At 35.4% G+C, this 17659-nt stretch overlaps 2 protein-coding genes across 2 annotated transcripts; one reads left to right on the top strand and one right to left on the bottom strand.

Annotated features, from left to right (window-relative positions):
* The first annotated feature begins 8662 nt into the window (after nt 1–8662).
* Nucleotides 8663–11110, top strand: LOC136224156 (uncharacterized). Its single transcript, XM_066012422.1, has 3 exons — nt 8663–9126; nt 10334–10585; nt 10669–11110. The coding sequence occupies exons 1-3, from the start codon at nt 8770–8772 to the stop codon at nt 10966–10968; spliced, it is 909 nt and encodes a 302-aa protein (XP_065868494.1). The 5' UTR covers nt 8663–8769; the 3' UTR covers nt 10969–11110.
* A 3325-nt stretch (nt 11111–14435) lies between these two features.
* LOC136224167 (cytochrome P450 726A27-like) lies at nt 14436–16460 on the bottom strand. The gene is made up of 2 exons (XM_066012433.1): nt 15517–16460; nt 14436–15390 (listed from the first exon to the last, which is right to left on the bottom strand). Exons 1-2 carry the CDS (start codon nt 16402–16404, stop codon nt 14770–14772), a joined length of 1509 nt encoding a protein of 502 aa, XP_065868505.1. The 5' UTR covers nt 16405–16460; the 3' UTR covers nt 14436–14769.
* Nucleotides 16461–17659: the final 1199 nt, after the last annotated feature.

Raw genomic sequence — 17659 nt, forward strand, 5'->3', positions numbered from 1 at the left:
CGTAACAGCAAACAACTAACAACAAACAGCAAACAGGAACAGCTGAAAACAAACAGGCTCTAAATGAGGGTTGGAATTGCTTAATTGGCGGTGGTTAACCACCACCAAATCTCCACGCCAATGAGGTGTGGAGTGCTAAATTCAACCATTTTTTTTTTTTGTTCAAGTTGGCTATTCCACCAAATGGGTGGAACTAATATTTTTTTAATATTTTTTATATAAATTCTATACTTTTTATTTTTTTTATCAAAATTAATATTTTGTTAATTTAGGTTGATTTTTAAAGATTTTTTAGTTAAATATTATTAAAAATTGTATTGTGTAATATATATTTTTTTTATAAATTATTGTATATTTTGGATAAAATTACAAATGATTAAATTAAATAATATATTTAAAAATCATAACGATAATTAAGATAACTTGATTAGTATTTCACATTTGTGTTTCTCTTGATTTTTTCTATCTTTTCTCCTCCCCCTTCTTTTGTTTGTTCTCCTTTCCATTCTCTTGTTCAAACACTCACTTTTTTCTTTTATTTATATATTACGGATTTGATAGTTCTTAGGCCATGGGTGCTCACCCTGTCCAAGTTCAGTCTCGTCCCAATTTCTATAAAAAAAAAAAGATAACTTGAAACATTAATAGGGATAATGAAAGTTGATATTTTGTAAGTTACCAAAATAGGTTTATAGTTTTTGGAAAGTATCAATTTAGCCTTTACGTACAAAATAGTATCAATATAGGCTTAACGTTTAAAAATGGTATCAATTTAGGCATTGGTAACGGATAGGACACGTCATTCCTATTACTTCGTTAAGTTCTGATTTCTCACTCCACGTACAATTAAGAGATCTTAACAGAGTAATATCAATGACATGTCTCGTTCCGCTATCGACGCTTAAATTGGTACCATTAGCTCTCGAATTAATTTTTATTATAGATTATTGATAATGATAATAAATAATAATAGTATATATGTAAAAAATAATAAAATATTAATAAAAGTGTTATATAGAATGGAATAAAGTTGAGAATATTCATTTTGATGTAATAAATGGTGTAGTGGGTTGGAGAAAAAATAAGATTTGATTTATAGAAAATAGAAAATGGAGATAAAGATAGCGATAGTGTAATGAGTTGGAGATGACCTAAGAGTTTTAAATTTTATTTCATGTATGTTAGAATTTAAATACTAAATAAACTTTATTTATATCGCAAAGAATAATTAAATTTTTCATAATTATTTTTTATTACTGGGAGGAGTTGAAGCTCCGAGCATAAGAAGAAAAGAAAAGGAAAAAGAAATTAAAATATTAAAATAATGATAAGATCAATCGAAAGCTGCTAAACCCTCACCTGTCAGCTTGTAGCGTATCCTGGATGTCTGCAGGAGGCACGTCACACTCGTGATAGTCCAGGAACAATAGTCTTATGTAGTTTTCCATCCAATCAGCTGCCTTATTTCTCTTTCGATATATATGTTGTATCTGAATCTCCCAGGGACCTCTACAAGTTCCTTACACTGTTCTACGAGCCATGGGAAGCGATAACCAATGGACGTTACTTCCTTAATGGACTGAACCAAGTCTACCTCCACAATTATCCATCTAAACCGTTTAGCCTTAACCCGAGTTTAATAGTGTGTTTTGCTTCTTCTTTTTGATAGATCAAATGTCAAATGGTAGGTTTTGCTATTTTTTATGATTATTTTTAAGAATATGAGTTGGAACCCATCCACATCTAATTTTAAAAATATATCAATTGAACTATGTTATTTTAATGTTATAAATTAACTTTAACAACTCTCTCTCTCTCGTGGGCGACGTTTGTTTCCAATGAGAGCTCTTGCCATGAAGGATCGTGACCGACCAAGGGAGCGTGACCGATCACGGTCGGGGGGAGGGCCGACGCTGGCAGCGTCGGCAAGGGCGGACGGTGGGGCGCGCGGCGCTAGGGAGGCGGAGGGCGGATCCGGTTTTGATGAGAGGAGATCTGGTGTGATCGGTTGCCGTCGATCTGTATCTCCTCATTCAAACGACGGTCCTTTTTTGGGTGAGGCGGCTGTTTCTGATACACTGAGTGGTTTGGTTGGAGGGATGGGGCGATAGTCCAGGGGGGCGGACTGGCAGGCCAGGGGTCATGGGGAGCCATGGTGGTGGACGGTGGGGTTTCTACGGTTGCCGATGAGGCCCGTTCCATTGTGAATTTGGGTTCTAGGGTTATCGGTGATGAGAATAACAAAAATATTAACAAAAATAATAACGAACAAGGTTTTGGTAAAAATTCGTGGAGAGATACGGTTATGAGAGTGGTTGAGGAGGAGGAGCCTTTGTTAAACGAAGATTTTATAGAAAATGAATCGGAGGAGGATTTTTCTGATTCAGATATTAAGGATGGAGAACATGATGACCCTTTATGTCCGGTAATTCAGCTCTTTTCGACAGAGAAGCTTGGCCTCAGGGATAAATGAAAGCTTTCATTAATTGTAACGGTGCTTGGAAAAAGAATTAGTTTTAACTATTTTGCTCAGAGAATCTAGACACAGTGGGCCAAGAAAGGGAAAGTCACTATTACTGACTTAGAAAACGACTATTATGTAATTAAATTTACTAGGACAGAAGACTATAATGCCGTGATTAATGGTGGTCCATATATTATTTCTAATCATGTTCTGGCTTTAAGGCCATGGGTCCCTAACTTTAATCCACATGACTGTTCTGTGAATAGGATTCTTACTTGGGTGAGATTTCCAAGACTACCTATTGAATATTATAATGAAAGCTTTCTTAATAAGATTGGTGGGCTTATTGGAAAAGTTCACCATGTGGATAAAACTACCATTGGGGCAGTCAGAGGTAAGTTTGCTAGAGTATGTATTGATATCGATCTTGCTAAGCCCCTTCTGTCTATATTCTGTGTTCAGAATACAGTTTACTTCATTGAGTATGAAGGTATTCATAATATTTGTTATGAGTGTGGTATGTTTGGTCATACTTTTGAAGGTTGTCCTAAGAGGAAAAAGGAGGCTGCTGAGGTAGTTGAGACCGTTAGAGTGAGAGAAGAGGGATTTCAAGGAGATGAGAGAAACTTTGGTCCCTGGATGGTTGCTAAGAGGACGGGTAAACGAAGGACTCGTACAACTATTGTTCAGGACCGTCCTCCTAACGTTAGGAAGGATGATGGCCCTCTCCAGACCAGTCCTGAGATTAAGGATAAGCCTTGCCCAAAGGAGAAAGAAGGTACTGGTAATTCTAATTTCATCGGCTCATGCTCATGTTCTAGATTTGGGGTTCTTTCTATTGAGAATGCTCAAGACTCTGATCTTTCGAACGAGTAACTGGAGCTAAGCATGCCAGGTTTAGAGTCTACTGAGCCGGCGACAAATAAGGTGGAGGCGGTTAACCCTCTGTTTGAATCCAAGGTTGAGGCCCTGGATGACTCCCAGACTCATGCCCCAATGGCGAATGAGAAGTACAAAGAGGTTAGTATCCCGAAAAACTGTGTTGAGCATAGAAATGGGAAGCCTATGGGTGTCAATAAAATGAGCATGAAAAACCTAAGGGTAGTCAGAAAAATAACCAAAGTTCCTTGGAATTTTTGGAAAAAAGGGGGCCGTCTGGTACCTCCTCTAGGCTCGTTGGAGCCCCTGGTAAGTATCTGGTTTAGGGTGTGGTGCCTGTGGTCAGTAGTCTTCCTTTGTGATGGATTTGTTTGTGTGGAATATTAGAGGAGCGGCTAGCAAGGCTACCCGTATCCATGTGAAAGATTTAATTAAACAGTTTAACCCTTCTTGTTTTGCTTTGTTGGAAACAAAAGTCACTGGTATTAAAGTTGATGAGGTGGTTAGAAAGTTTAGAAATTGGAATTGTGTCAGATCGGAAGCTACTGGCCGGGCTGGTGGGATTTGGCTTTTCTGGAAGCCAGATCGTGTTCATATTGATATTGTTAGTATGGATAAACAATTTATTCACAGCAAGTTGGTTTATCCTGGTAATAAACCTTTCTTTATTACTTTTGTTTATGCTGATCCTATTTTGGCCAATCGTAAAAGGTTGTGGGAGGTTCTGTATACTATAAGTACGAGTATGGAGGAGGCTTGGTTTGTGGCTGGTGATTTTAATGATATTGGCCTTTTGAGCGATCAAAGAGGGGGTGGGAACCACTATGTGAACCGGTGTCTCAACCATAAGCAGAGTATGGATTTGTGTGGGCTTTCGGATCTGGGGGCCGTTGGTCATAAATTTACCTAGAAACGTAATTGTACCTTTGTTCGTTTTGACAAAGTTTATGCTAATATTGCGGGCCTTTGCAGATTTCCTAAAGCATCTGTGGTAACTCTCCCTTTCAGACACTCTGATCACTGCCCTATTCTTGTTAAGCTGGTGAAGGGTCATCGTCCTAGAGGGGATAGACCATTTAGGTACCAGGTGGCCTGAGAATCTCACCCTGAGTTTAAAAACTTTATTCAGGATAATTGGCAACCTCATTCTAATGTTTTACTTGCTGCTGAGGGGTTTAGAAGGAATGTGGTGGGATGGAATAAAAACATCTTTGGCCATATTATCAAAAGGAAGAATAAACTTTTGAGCAGAATTGAAGGCATTCAACGTATTCTGGAGGTTAGGTTTGATCATAGTTTGGATGGTCTTCTTAGAACTCTTCAGAAGGAATTAGAAGCGGTGCTAAGGCAGGAAGAGTTACTTTGGTTTCAGAAGTCTAGAAAGGAGTGGATCAAAGATGGAGATCGCAATACCAGGTATTTCCATCTTTCCACTATTATTAGGAGGCAGAGGAATCAAATTGAGGCTATTAAAGACCTGAATGGAGATTGGGTTTATGAGGAGGAGGATATTCATAACTTGGCCCTTATTTTCTATAAAGATTTATTCAAAGAAGAAAGTGTGGATCTTGATAAAGTTCTTTCTAGGACTTCATTTCCCAAATTGGAGGATGATATGGTTCTGGAAGCTTTCCACCCTATTGACAAGAAAGAGATTGATCAGGCGTTCTCTAGTATTGGGGCAACTAAAGCTCCTGGGATTGATGGTATTCCTGCAGGTTTTTATCATAAACATTGGGCGACTGTGAAGGAAGGTATTTATAGATTTATTAAAGGAGTGTTTAGTGGCTCCGAGGATATTAGGCTGGTGAATAAAACTCTTCTGGTCCTGATTTGGAAAGTTGAGAGGCCATCTTCTTTCTTACAAATGAGGCCTATTAGTCTTTGTAATGTGCTTTATAAGGCGGTTACTAAAATTGTGGCCAATAGACTCCGGTGTATTCTTCCAAATATTATTAGCCAAAATCAAGGCAGCTTTGTTCCTGGAAGGCAGATGATGGATAATGTAGTTATTGCCCAGGAGATGGTCCATTCTATGAAAATTAAAAAGGGGAAGAGGGGTATTGTGGCTCTGAAGCTGGATCTGGAAAAAGCTTATGACCGCCTTAACTGGAGTTTTCTTCTGGATAGTTTGAAGAGAGCTGGTATCCCGGATAATTGGGTGAATTTAATAGAGGTCTGTATTTCTTCTCCTGTTTTTCAGGTTTTGATTAATGGAGATATATCGGAGGAGTTCACCCCTTCCCGAGGCATCCGTCAAGGGGATCCTATGAGCCCCTTCTTATTTGTTATTGTAATGGAAAGATTGACCCACCTTATCCAAGAGGCTGTTGGCAATGGTAAGTTTCACCCGGTGTCGATCAATAAATCCTGTCCCCCGATTACTCATTTGTTCTTCGCAGATGATGTTATGATCTTTGTGGAAGGAAGTGAGGAGCAAATTGTTGTAATCATAGATATTCTTAACTGTTTCTGCGCCGCATCTGGTCAAAAGCTCAATATCCAAAAATCTCGGATATTGTGTTCTAAAAACATGAATCAGAGAGTTTGTAAAAGGCTTAGTGAAATTTCGGGTATTCCTTTGACCAACTCTTTGGGCAAATATCTAGGGGTTCCCCTCCATAGTGAGAGAGTTTCTAAAGCCTCCTTTAAAAAGACTCTCGACAAAACTAATAACAAATGTGCCAGTTGGAAAGCTAAATCTCTGTCTCTTGCAGGGCGCCTTACTTTGATTCAGTTTGTCAATTGTGCGGCTCCTAATCATATTATGCAAGCCTGTAGACTGCCTGAGCCTGTTCTTAATGATCTTGACAAAATCAATCGTCGATTCCTGTGAGGGGGCTCTGCGAAGGGGAAAAAGATCCACCTTGTGCCTTGGAAAGAAGTATGTCAATCGAAAAATATGGGTGGCCTGGGGATAAGACAAGCCATGGACAATAACAAAGTCTTACTGATGAAACTTCTGTGGAGGATGTGGCAACTTCCTTCCTCTCTTTGGGTGCGTTTGTTATGTGGGAAATATAGAAAAGATAGGATTTTTGGAGGGCCCAATGAGAGAGTTATTAGTTGTTCTTTTCTTTGGAAAGGCCTTAGCACTGTGTTTTCAGAGTTTTGCTCTGGGATAGGTTGAGATGTGGGAAATGGGAAGTCTATCAGCTTCTGGAATGATATCTGGATTGGTAATAAATCCTTGTTAGAGGTTTGTATCTCCCCTCCTCCCGTGGGTATCCAAAATTGGAAGATTGCTGATGTGGTGGATTCGGAGGGTGATTGGATTTGGTCAAGATTTGAATCCTATTTTAGTCTGGAGACTCTCCTGAGAATTAGAGGAGTTAAGATTAGTAGCAAAGAGGAAGATAGGGATAGCCACTGTTGGGCGTTAACGAATAATGGGACTTATACTTGTAAGTCTGCCTTCGAGGCTTTCAATCAAAATTTGGAGGTCCCCCACTCTGAAGTGTGGAAAATTATTTGGGATTTGAAAGTTCCTTACCGCATTAAGAGCTTCCTGTGGCTTGGGGTAAAGGATAGGCTGCTCACTAATACAGACAGAAAAAGACGTCATTTGGTGGAGTCTGGTGCATGTAGTAGATGCAGAGGGCAGGAAGAAACTATTTGCCATGCTCTTAGAGATTGCCCCAGGAGTATAGAGGTGTGGAGGAAAATTCTCCCTAACCAGCTGCTGCCTGCTTTCCTTTCCCACTCTGATATTGACTGGTTTGCCGATGGTGTTAGTGGGAAGTTGTTGGCGAATCTTGAGTATGGTGACATTATCTTTGCTATTGTCTGTCACCAGCTGTGGAATTGGAGGAATGCTAAGATTTTTGGGGGAGAGAATGTTGTTATTCCTAATTTGGTTGAGTTCTTCTCTAATTTTTTTTTACTATTGCTAATAGCTTTAAAGAGGACCCTCTTGTGAAACCGATCCAGAAGAAGGTTGTCCATCTCTTGGGTTGGTGTAGGCCTAGTGAAGGGGTGGTAAAATTAAATACTGATGACTCTTGTCATAAAGACAGTAAAATTGCTGTGGGTGGAGTTCTGAGAGACGATGGTGGTGCGTAGATTTCTGGGTTCACGCATAACCTGGGTATGGGTTCCTCCTTTTCTGCAGAGCTTTGGGGAATCTTCTCTGGTCTTAGACTAGCTAGGAGTCTGGGTTTGAAGAAGGTGATTGTGGAATCTGACAACCTAGAAGCTATCAGAATGATCTCGGGCGATAATGCTATTTGTTTAAATAGCCAAAACTTAATCAAAGGTATTAGAAGGATGTGTTCTTCCTTTGAGTCCATCATTTTCAGCCATATTTTCAGAGAATAGAATAGGGTGGCAGATCGTCTGGCGGCAGAAGGCCATGAGAGGATGTGAGGAGTTACTACCTTCTCTTCTCCTCCTGATTTCCTGTATCCGTTCCTTTTGGAGGATGTGGTGGGGGTTAGCTTCCCTAGGCTAATTCCGGGTTAGGTTTTTTTCTTGATTTTTTTTGTTTGTTTTTTCTTTCCTTTTCCTACTAAAAAAAATATCATAAATTTTCACTGGCTTTGATATTGTACCTAATTAATTATATTATATGTGCTTTAATAAGAAATTTACTTTCCAAATTGCAACCGAGTCACCGAACTTAGACTTGTAATAACTAATCCTTTTAATCTATTTATTTAAAACAAATAACCTTTTAAATTATTTAATTGGAATAAATAACTTCTCAAATTTTTCTGTGTGGTTTGTACCTTTTATGGCTTTTCGTTTTGATCCCATTGTGGATTTTGTAAGGTTTTTTACCTTTTTCATTTCTTGTTGTAATTGTACTTTTCGTATTTAACGAAGTTATAAGCATTTTCATAAAAAAAAAACTCCCCAAATTATTTATTTGGAATAAATAGATCTTAAACTCAAAAAACATTCAATATAATATTCAATATAATATTACATTAAAAATAAAAGATTTTAAAATATCGATTGCTATATCTAACTAATCTACTGATATATTAATTAATAAGACAAAAAAAACTCCCAAAATAAAAATTATTTATTCCAAATAAATAAATTAAGAGATTAATTGGTACAAATCTAAATTCGGAAAGTCAGTTATAGTATTGGAAGAACTTCATGACTGAAAATATTAAGCCTATCTCTTTTTACAGTTTCCAAATTGTATTTGTAATAATATTTTTGATTATATATAATTTTCAAAAATACATTGAAAATTAAAATTAGGCTATTTTCCTCGAAAATATAGATATCCACGTGGTTGAAGAAAGAAGTGCATGGAGGACACGTGGGCATCCTCCTGAATGGACAGCCTCTTCTCACTCCGTTGTTGTTCATCTCCATTTCTCACTCTGTAACGAAACAAACAAAAACAATCCACAAAATTCCATGCTCTGATCTTTCTGAAATTAATTGAATTGGATCTATTCTATTCTGAAATGGTGAAGCTAGCATCGGCGAGAGAGATAAGGATGTACGGACCCAGACTGGGTCGAAACAGAGCAGAATACATGAACGCTGGGCTTTATGTGTTCGCTACCATTGTGCTCACCGGTGGTTTCGCGGCTATATTTTCGATGGAGCCAAGGTCCGGTTTGGTTCTTTTATGCATAGCATTAGCACTCATTGTGGTTGTCAATCTTCACGATCTGATTGCTCATCTCACCGGGATCGATTACCGGTTAAGGTTAATGGAATTTGATGCGCAGCTTGGATTGGTGGAATTTGCTGTTCCTGTTGTTCAAATCTTTGGGGCTTTGCTTTTTTTCCTGGGGATCTTTTTCCTTTTCCTTCAGGTTTGTTCTCTCTTCTTTATTTGATCTGCCGTTTTATTCTTCAACTAATCATCGAAATAAGATACATTGAAATTGATGGCCTATAACGCATGGGCGGAGACAGGCAAGCCCCCCAGCCCCGGTATTGGATCCACCAGAGATGGTTCCGACCCCTCTCAAAAATTGGGAGTTAGGGTGCAAGATGTAGGACCCTTTTGGTTGTTTAGCTTGCTGTTAGCCTTTTGCTCTAATTAGCCCAAAAAGTGTAGTTAGCTTAAAATTGGGAATTATATTCTCAATCATGACATGTTATGCTATGGGAAATTCTAATATAGTCATCCAACTAGGGATGACAATGGATATGGGTTTGGGAATGGGTACCGGGACATACCTTAACCCAATCCTAATGAGATTAGTCGAACACTATATAAAAGGAAAAAGTATGGGATCCAAAAAAGAAAGTACACATGCTTGTCACTATCCTGGTACACGCCATTATTTGGAAAAAATGAAAGATTATCATCCTAGCAAAGGGCTATTTATTTTTATTAAATTTTTTGATAATTTGAGTTGTTAAATTTTTGTATGGTTTATTAAATTTGTAATTTATTTGTTTTGTAGTATGTTGATTATTAACTCAATTACGAATTTTTGTTTGGAAGATTTTATGTGAGAGTCACGTAACAGAGTCATGTAACAATCAAAATCGCCTATTCAAAATTTTCATTAGGTAGGATGAAATTTATCTTGTTTAGAAACTTTAGTAATAAAATTGACATTGCTTGGAGGTGTTAGCTGTAAAATTAAACAATTTTGTATGTTAGGGGAAAGGAAAGATTTGGACTTTATCTTAAAAGCATTTTATCCCAAACCTATTATGAAATCTCAAAAATTGCAAAAAGATGCAAAATCTATTTTCTAAAGTAATTGATATGCAACTTATGAAATTGCAAAAAGGTGCAAAAGCCTTGTTTGCTTAAGTAATTGCTATGCAATTACTGCAAAATCAGTTATTGATATGCACCCGGTGCTATAAAATATTTGAGTTTTCTTAATAATGTTCGAAATTGGCTCATTATGCACTCGTCAATTCTATCATTTATGATTTTAGAGATAAAGTCACATCGACATGAGTATTTATTCGATTTGTAAGATTGTACTTTCGAGTTAGAGAAAAACATACACTTTCTTTTGGTTGTAATTATCTAGTTGTGACATTAAATTGCAGGAAGAGAAAGGGTATGGTTTCTTCAAATTCGAAAAACACGCTCTGAACATGCTAATAGCTGGACCGGTTTTATGGCTGGTCGGATCAATACACAACTCCTGCCAGATTTACGAGAGAGCCGGTGGGCACGTCCAAATCTTGCAAGAGAGCGTCCAGATCCCTTTTTTGATGGGGAGTTTGCTGTTCTTGGTCGGTGCCGTACTTAATATCCTAGAACAACCTGGCGTCGATTTTCACGGTCTACAATTACTGGTAATTAAACTTATAGTTATATATAAGTGTAAACTGAAATGTAGATGAAATGAATGACGCACTATCAATATATACGCATGCAGAGTAGGAGATTTGTGTGGATGGGGATATGCGGCAGTCTAATGTTGTTTACAGGGGGATTAACAAACGTGGTGAAAGTGTTTAAAATGCAGCAAATCGACGGGCTGAGGTTAGAGAAACTGCGGGGAGGGGCGCAGGAACAATTGATAAACGAAAGAGAGGGGCTTACGCCGCTTATACCGGGAGGAGATGAAGAGAGGAGAAGGAAAATGATAATAGAGGAAATAAGAGCTGTTCCTACTGCAACTCCTACTCCTACTCCTTACAAGGATGTGCTTCTCAGCCAGCAGCAGCAGCCTTGATTCAGTCACTCATTCTTACTTTCTTTTTTCTGTAATTTTAATTCATTATAATTATATTTATGTAGTTAATTATTTATTGTTGTTATTACTTTCTCATTTTGTTTGCATATATAATTAAGTTACACGTTACGATTTGATTTAATACTTGATATTTTTGTTTGTAATTATAGATGAGATTTGGATTTAATTTGGTTGACAAGATTCAAGAAATTGGGGGAGTCTCAAGTTGTAGTGTATATTGATCTAACACTCAACTAATATACACTACAACTTGTACAAGTCAAAACAGTCGATATTTTTAAAGGTTTAATAGTCCTGGTTAGAAATTTTGTACGTATGGGATTTTATTTATTTATTTGTACTTTGTGATCTGTAAATTTGGAGGAGGGTGATCGAGAGTGATATGAGTTTATTGGGAATTGAGGAAAATATGATAGTAGATAGGGCGGAGTGGAGGGAGCGAATTTGTGTTGCTGACACGACTTGATTTCACGGTTTTATATGATGGTTCATGTTTTCCCGAATCATTTCGGGACTAAGGTTTTGTTGTTGTTGTTGTATTTGTATTTTGTGATCTAATGGAATATGACATTTTATATAAAAAAAAGAAAAATGTTTAATGATGTGCAAAGCTAAGCCATTATAAATGGGATTGAGATATGTAAAGCCCTGTAGATTCATTATAATTCATTAGTAACAGAAGAAAGTGTCCCTGTTAAGGATTTGGGACGGTTTGGCGGTCTTTTTACTTTTTCAATTCATCGGATAGGTTTCTAAGAGCATCTTCAACAGAGGTTGTTAAAAAGAGTGCCAAGAATTAACAAATCATACTAAAATATAATATTTTATTAATTTAGTAATCTCATTACTACTAACTTTTATTTAAAAATGCTTCAATAATAAAACAACTTAAAAATTTGCTACAATGACCCCACAAATCATTACTTAATATATAAATTATTTAATTATAAATATTATTAACCAATAGTGAAATGTGTGAGAAAGTCATCAAAAAAAAGTGAATCAATAGTGTTCAAGTAAATAATTTTAAAAAAAAAAAATGTTTGGCAATCTTGAAGCAAGATTGTAAAAAATTGACAACCTTTTGGCAATTTTTTTAGCACCCACCGTCACTTCAATAGTAGAAACCCTTTAAAAGTTGCCAAACTAAATGTCACATCAGCTGACACTCTTTTGGACACCCTCTATTGGAGATGCTCTAAGAGCATCTCTATTAGATGCTGTTTAAAATAGTGTTACATGATGTGACATTGAGTTTGACAATTTTCAAAGGATCTCCAATAGAGGGTGTTTAAAAGAGTGCTACATGATGTGACATTGGATTTGACAACTTTTAAAGGGTGTCTACTATTAGAGTGATTGTGAGTATCAAACAAAGTTGCCGTTTTTTGGCAACCTTGCTAAAAAAAATTATTTACTTGATTACTATTGGTGCACATTTCTATGAGTCTCTCCCCTTTTACTATTTGTTAACAATATTTATAATTAAAATAAATTGTATATAGTAATGATTTATGAGGCTATTATGATAACTTTTAAAGTTGCTTATTATTGGGGTATTTTTTAGCAAAAATATCCGAAAATGATTTAGATGATTAAATTAATAAAATGTTATATTTTAGTATGATGTGTTAAATTTTGTCACTTTTTAAAATAATCTCTACTAAAGATGTTTAAAAAGATGCAATAACCTACGAATCCACGATGGATCTTTTTGTATCTAGATAAATAGTTCAATCGATTTACATAAGTAATCCAATCAAGATAAGAATAAACCTTTTTGTATCTAATCAATATACATAAGTAGTCCAATCAATATTAGAATAAGCCTTTTTGTATATAATCAATTGTATCTAGATAAATAGTCAAATCAATATCAGAATAAACCTTTTTTTGTAGCCCAATCAAATATTAGGATAAGTCAGTAGGTTCATAGTTATATGAGCTAGATAGAATAAATTTATGTTTGTTCCTAGATCCTTCTTAATGTATACTTCAAATTGCGACTTTTCGATGAATATCAGTTGACTTAGATAGATCGTTTCAAATCTAGTTTTTCACGAGCAAACGAAGCACGTTGCTATATATTATCATATTGTTAGAGAATGTTTGTTAAATAATCTCATACGGACACCTTATGTGACTAGCAATGCTGAGCTGACAAATATTCTTACCAAACAACTGAATTCTAATCAAATAAAACCTAGTTTAAACAAGTTGGGATTAGTCAATCTACAACTTAAGAGAGGATGGTAGAATTGTAAAGTGAAATAGATTTATATCCTAGTACATTGTATTTTTCCTATTATGTTGTTAGTTACAACTTTATTGTGCATTATATTAACTAGTCTCTTAATTAACTGCTTTCCCTTCTTTTCTTCATTTTCTGTAAGCTACATAAACAACTCTCACTTTGTATTTATTTTCTTATAATGAATCAATAAATATTAGAAGTAAATTATATTTTCGCTTCTACCTAGCTTAAACAATTCACTTGTGTAAGAATTCAAGTTTCCATTCAAAGTTTAAACACCTTGATGTGAGATACCATACGTGGTACTTTAGAATCCAAGCAATTATTGATTGAGAAGATTCACACTGATGACAACTTCTCACATGTAATGACTAAGTCCCTACTAAATGACAAGTATGAGTACTGGAGATAAGCTATAGATGTGGTGAGATCTCCACCTAAATCGTGTGAGGGAGAATGAATGGAAAACCCCATTAATTAGTTGGTGGTAAAGAAATTAATGCAAATACTACGAATACCATAATAATAATATACATAATATCAAAACTAGAGAAAAGTTTTATTATTACCAGTGTTTTGAAAACCGGATCGGACCGGACCGGCCGGTCGAACCGGTCGAACCGCGAACCAGTCAAGTGTCCGGTCCGGTTTTAGCTATACAGATTCAACTATATTAAACCGCATCAAACCGAGGTTGAACCGCGAACCGATGTTGAACCAGTGAACCGGATTGACCCTGGTTTTTTGCCATTTTTTGAAAAACATATTGAATTAAGGAAAAAATTTAAAAATTAGGTAGAGAACAATCTCTTTAATAATTGGTATTAATTAATTTAATTTTAATCTTAATATTGTGTTAAACTATGGGTTTGATTTTAGATGTGTGAATTTTTAATTAATGTGTTAAATTAAGGATTGGTTACCGATGTGTGAATTTTTATATTATCTGTATGAATTTTTAATTTTTAATTAATATGTTAACTTAAGAATTGTTTATTATATGTATGAAATTTTTAATTTTTATGTTCAATGAAACATCAATTTATTTTTTATATATATATTTATTTTTTTTATCCGGTTGAACCAATTGAACCTATTGAACCTTGAACCAGTTGTCTCACCGGTTCAACGTCCGGTTCGGTTTTCAAAACATTGATTATTACCATTGCAACCGACAAAAAGGCAACCAACATAAGGACAAATAAGTATTGAACAATATTTTATTTCATCTATACCACCCAAATCTCTTGATAGGATAATATACATCCATAATATCTCAATTTTAGCGTTACTAATATAATGGCCTCTAAACTTTAAAAATAAACATAAAAATCCTTAAACTTAAATAACGATTGACCAATATAAATATTGATTGCCCACAAGAAAGGTGGAAAATCACTCTTATTTACTAATTCCTGACATTTTATGTGGTCAATCAATATTTAGACTAGTCAATTTTCATTTGGCACTCTAAAACAAGGATCACACCATAACCATTTGACACTCTTACTCTTGATGATTCATGTTTAATTTTTAGGCAACAGAGAAAAAGGAATTGGAATCAAGTTGAGGTTTTGTTTCTTACTTGCGTCACCAATAAAAACTTCAGTCATATCAAGAGTGTCAGGCCTGATTCCATCAGGAAGTTTCCAATCAAAATGATATAATAAATTTGCAAGGAGAAGCTCAACGTAAACAGTGGCTAATGTCAATCCTGGACATATTCTTTTTCCTGCACCAAACGGTATTAGTTCCATACTTGTACCTTTGTAATCTATTTGACTTTCTTCAAATCTTTCTGGATAAAACTTTTCAGGTTCTATCCAAATATTGGGATCTCTTCCAATTGCAGACACATTCACCAAAAGTGTAGTTTTCGGAAAAATATCAAATCCATTAACTTTTGTTCTTTCTCTACATTCTCTTATAACCAATGGTGCTGGAGGATGTAATCTCAGAGTTTCTTTGATAACCACCATCAAGTATTTCAATTCTTGAAGTCTTGATTCCTCAATTTTTCCCTTTTCTCCAAAGACCTGTCTCACCTCTTCTTGTGCTTTTCTCATTGCTTTCGGGTTCTTCATAAACTCCAACATCGTCCACTCTACAACTTTGGAGGTTGTATGACTTCCAGCGTTGAATAATTCCTGCAACGTAATATTTGAAAACATATCAATTAAGGTTAATTTTAGTTATTAAGGGCATCGAATATTTCAAGTTCGAATATTTCAAGTTCGAATCCTAGAATATGCATATAAGCTGGATATACTAACCACAATATTCGCTTTGACGCAATCATTTGTGAATGGTATTTGAAGATTTCCTTTCTTTTGAATATCCAAAAGAACGTCTAAAAAGTTATCAACTCCACCATCATCATCACCCTTCATGTCCGCTTTGTGTTCATATATGGTATCTTCAAGTATCCGATCCGCCTCCGAATGCAACTTCCGAAGTCTCGACATCGCTCCGCGGCTAAAATACTGAAGAAATTTGAAAGAAGGGAAAAAATCGGCAAACCCGACACCTTTTCCCGATTCCTTCAAACCCTCCAAAATAGTTAACAAATGTTCTTTCGTTAACCCATTCTCACCAAAAGTAGCTATTAACATGATAGTGTTCGTCAAATTAACGACGGTGTTCGTCAGATTCACCGGAGCTCCGGCGGCTTTCGATTGAAGCAATTTGATCACATTCGAAACTTGTTCTTCCCGGAGTGACCGGAAAGATTGAACGCGTTTCGCACTTAGAAACTCCAACGTCGAAATTTTCCTCATCTGTCTCCAATATTCTCCGTATGGTGCGAATCCGATACTAAGACCGTTGTAAAGTGTGATTTCGATCGCCTGAGTTATTGGTCGTCCGGCGAAGACTTCGCTCTGAGTTCTGAGAACCTCTTGTGCTGCTTCAACTGAAGAAACTACGACCGCCGGAATTTGGCCTTGTTGAATGCTCATAACAGGTCCATAAGTTTTGGCCAAATCGCGTAATCGTTCATGGGGTTCAGCACCGTACAATTGGGGGAAGTTACCTAAAACAGGAAACGCCATAGGCCCCGGCGGCAACAGTACTGAGTTGTTTTTTCTGTTTTTCTTCCATATTTTTAGTAGCATAAAGATGAAGAGGAAGAAACTTATGATAGTGGGAATTTGCAGATCCATTTTTCTGATAATTGGATCTCAAGTATGTGTTTATTTCACATCCATATCATATTATATATGGTACTAAATAATAGTATTATCCTTAAAAAAAGAATAGTGAGTATTTCAAGAAATTCAAGAAAAGTTGCGTCTTTCATTCAATGTATATAAGTTATTTTAATCCTTATTTCAACAAGTTTGTGACATTTTCTCCTGCCGATCTCTTTTGACTGTTGAACCTGATAGTAGGAAAGTTTGAAATTTTTGAAATATCGTAATCTAGGTTCAGATGCAACAATAATTCTAACTTTTATCTTAATAAGTAATTTTAACCTTAACGTCTAAAATAGCGTAATTTTGCTTGTAATATTCGCAATCAAGAATAATTTTATCTTAATATTGATGAGTTGAGTCAATTTCAGAAATAATTTGTCAAGTTGTTTTCGTAATCATAAATCTTGTCGTCTACACTTTATATGTGTGTCATTTTATCACTCATTAATAATAGATCAAAACCTATAAATAACAGTGGATTTTTTTTTTAAAATTAACAAATTATACTGTATTTTGTATGAGTCAAACAAAAAACATATAAATATTTTATCGAATTTAAAAATATTAATCTTAAATTCTATTATTAAATCATTAAAAATGATTTTTTTTAAAAATAACTGATATGTAACAGGTGCAAAATAAGAAATAAAATATCTGCAATTCATAATGAGTTGTGAAATTGATTCAACTTATCTAACGTTGAGGGTAAAATTATTCTTGACTGTCAATATTAAAAATAAAATCACATAATGTTAGGAGTAAAATTGTTGGTTATTATCAGTATTAAATTGTTTTTCTAGAAGGAAAAAGAGAACATATTCTAGAAGAAAAAAGAGAACATTTTTAAATCTTTAGGATTTTTATTAATTGATCTCTGTGGTTTTTCAACTTGATATATGGAATTTCCAGGTCCATTATTTTTCTTCTGAAAATTGGATCTGAGGTATGCGTATGTTTTACATAAATATCATATGGTATTATTAAATATTTGATGAAATACCAGGAAAATCTAGCATGTGTTTTAATGATTTTTAATTACAAGATTCAATCTGGCTGATATTTTTGACTACTTGATAATTCTGAAATATTTTAATGGCCAAAGTGCAGGGCGGCTGAACACACAGCTACATGAAATACTTAAATAAAAAGGCTTAATACATCATTTAGTCATTGAGTTTGTTCAAAAACTTGATTGACCCTCTGAACTTTTAAAGTGTTCCGA

Source organism: Euphorbia lathyris, chromosome 1 (assembly GCF_963576675.1).
Source record: "Euphorbia lathyris chromosome 1, ddEupLath1.1, whole genome shotgun sequence".
Taxonomy (NCBI): Eukaryota; Viridiplantae; Streptophyta; class Magnoliopsida; order Malpighiales; family Euphorbiaceae; genus Euphorbia; species Euphorbia lathyris.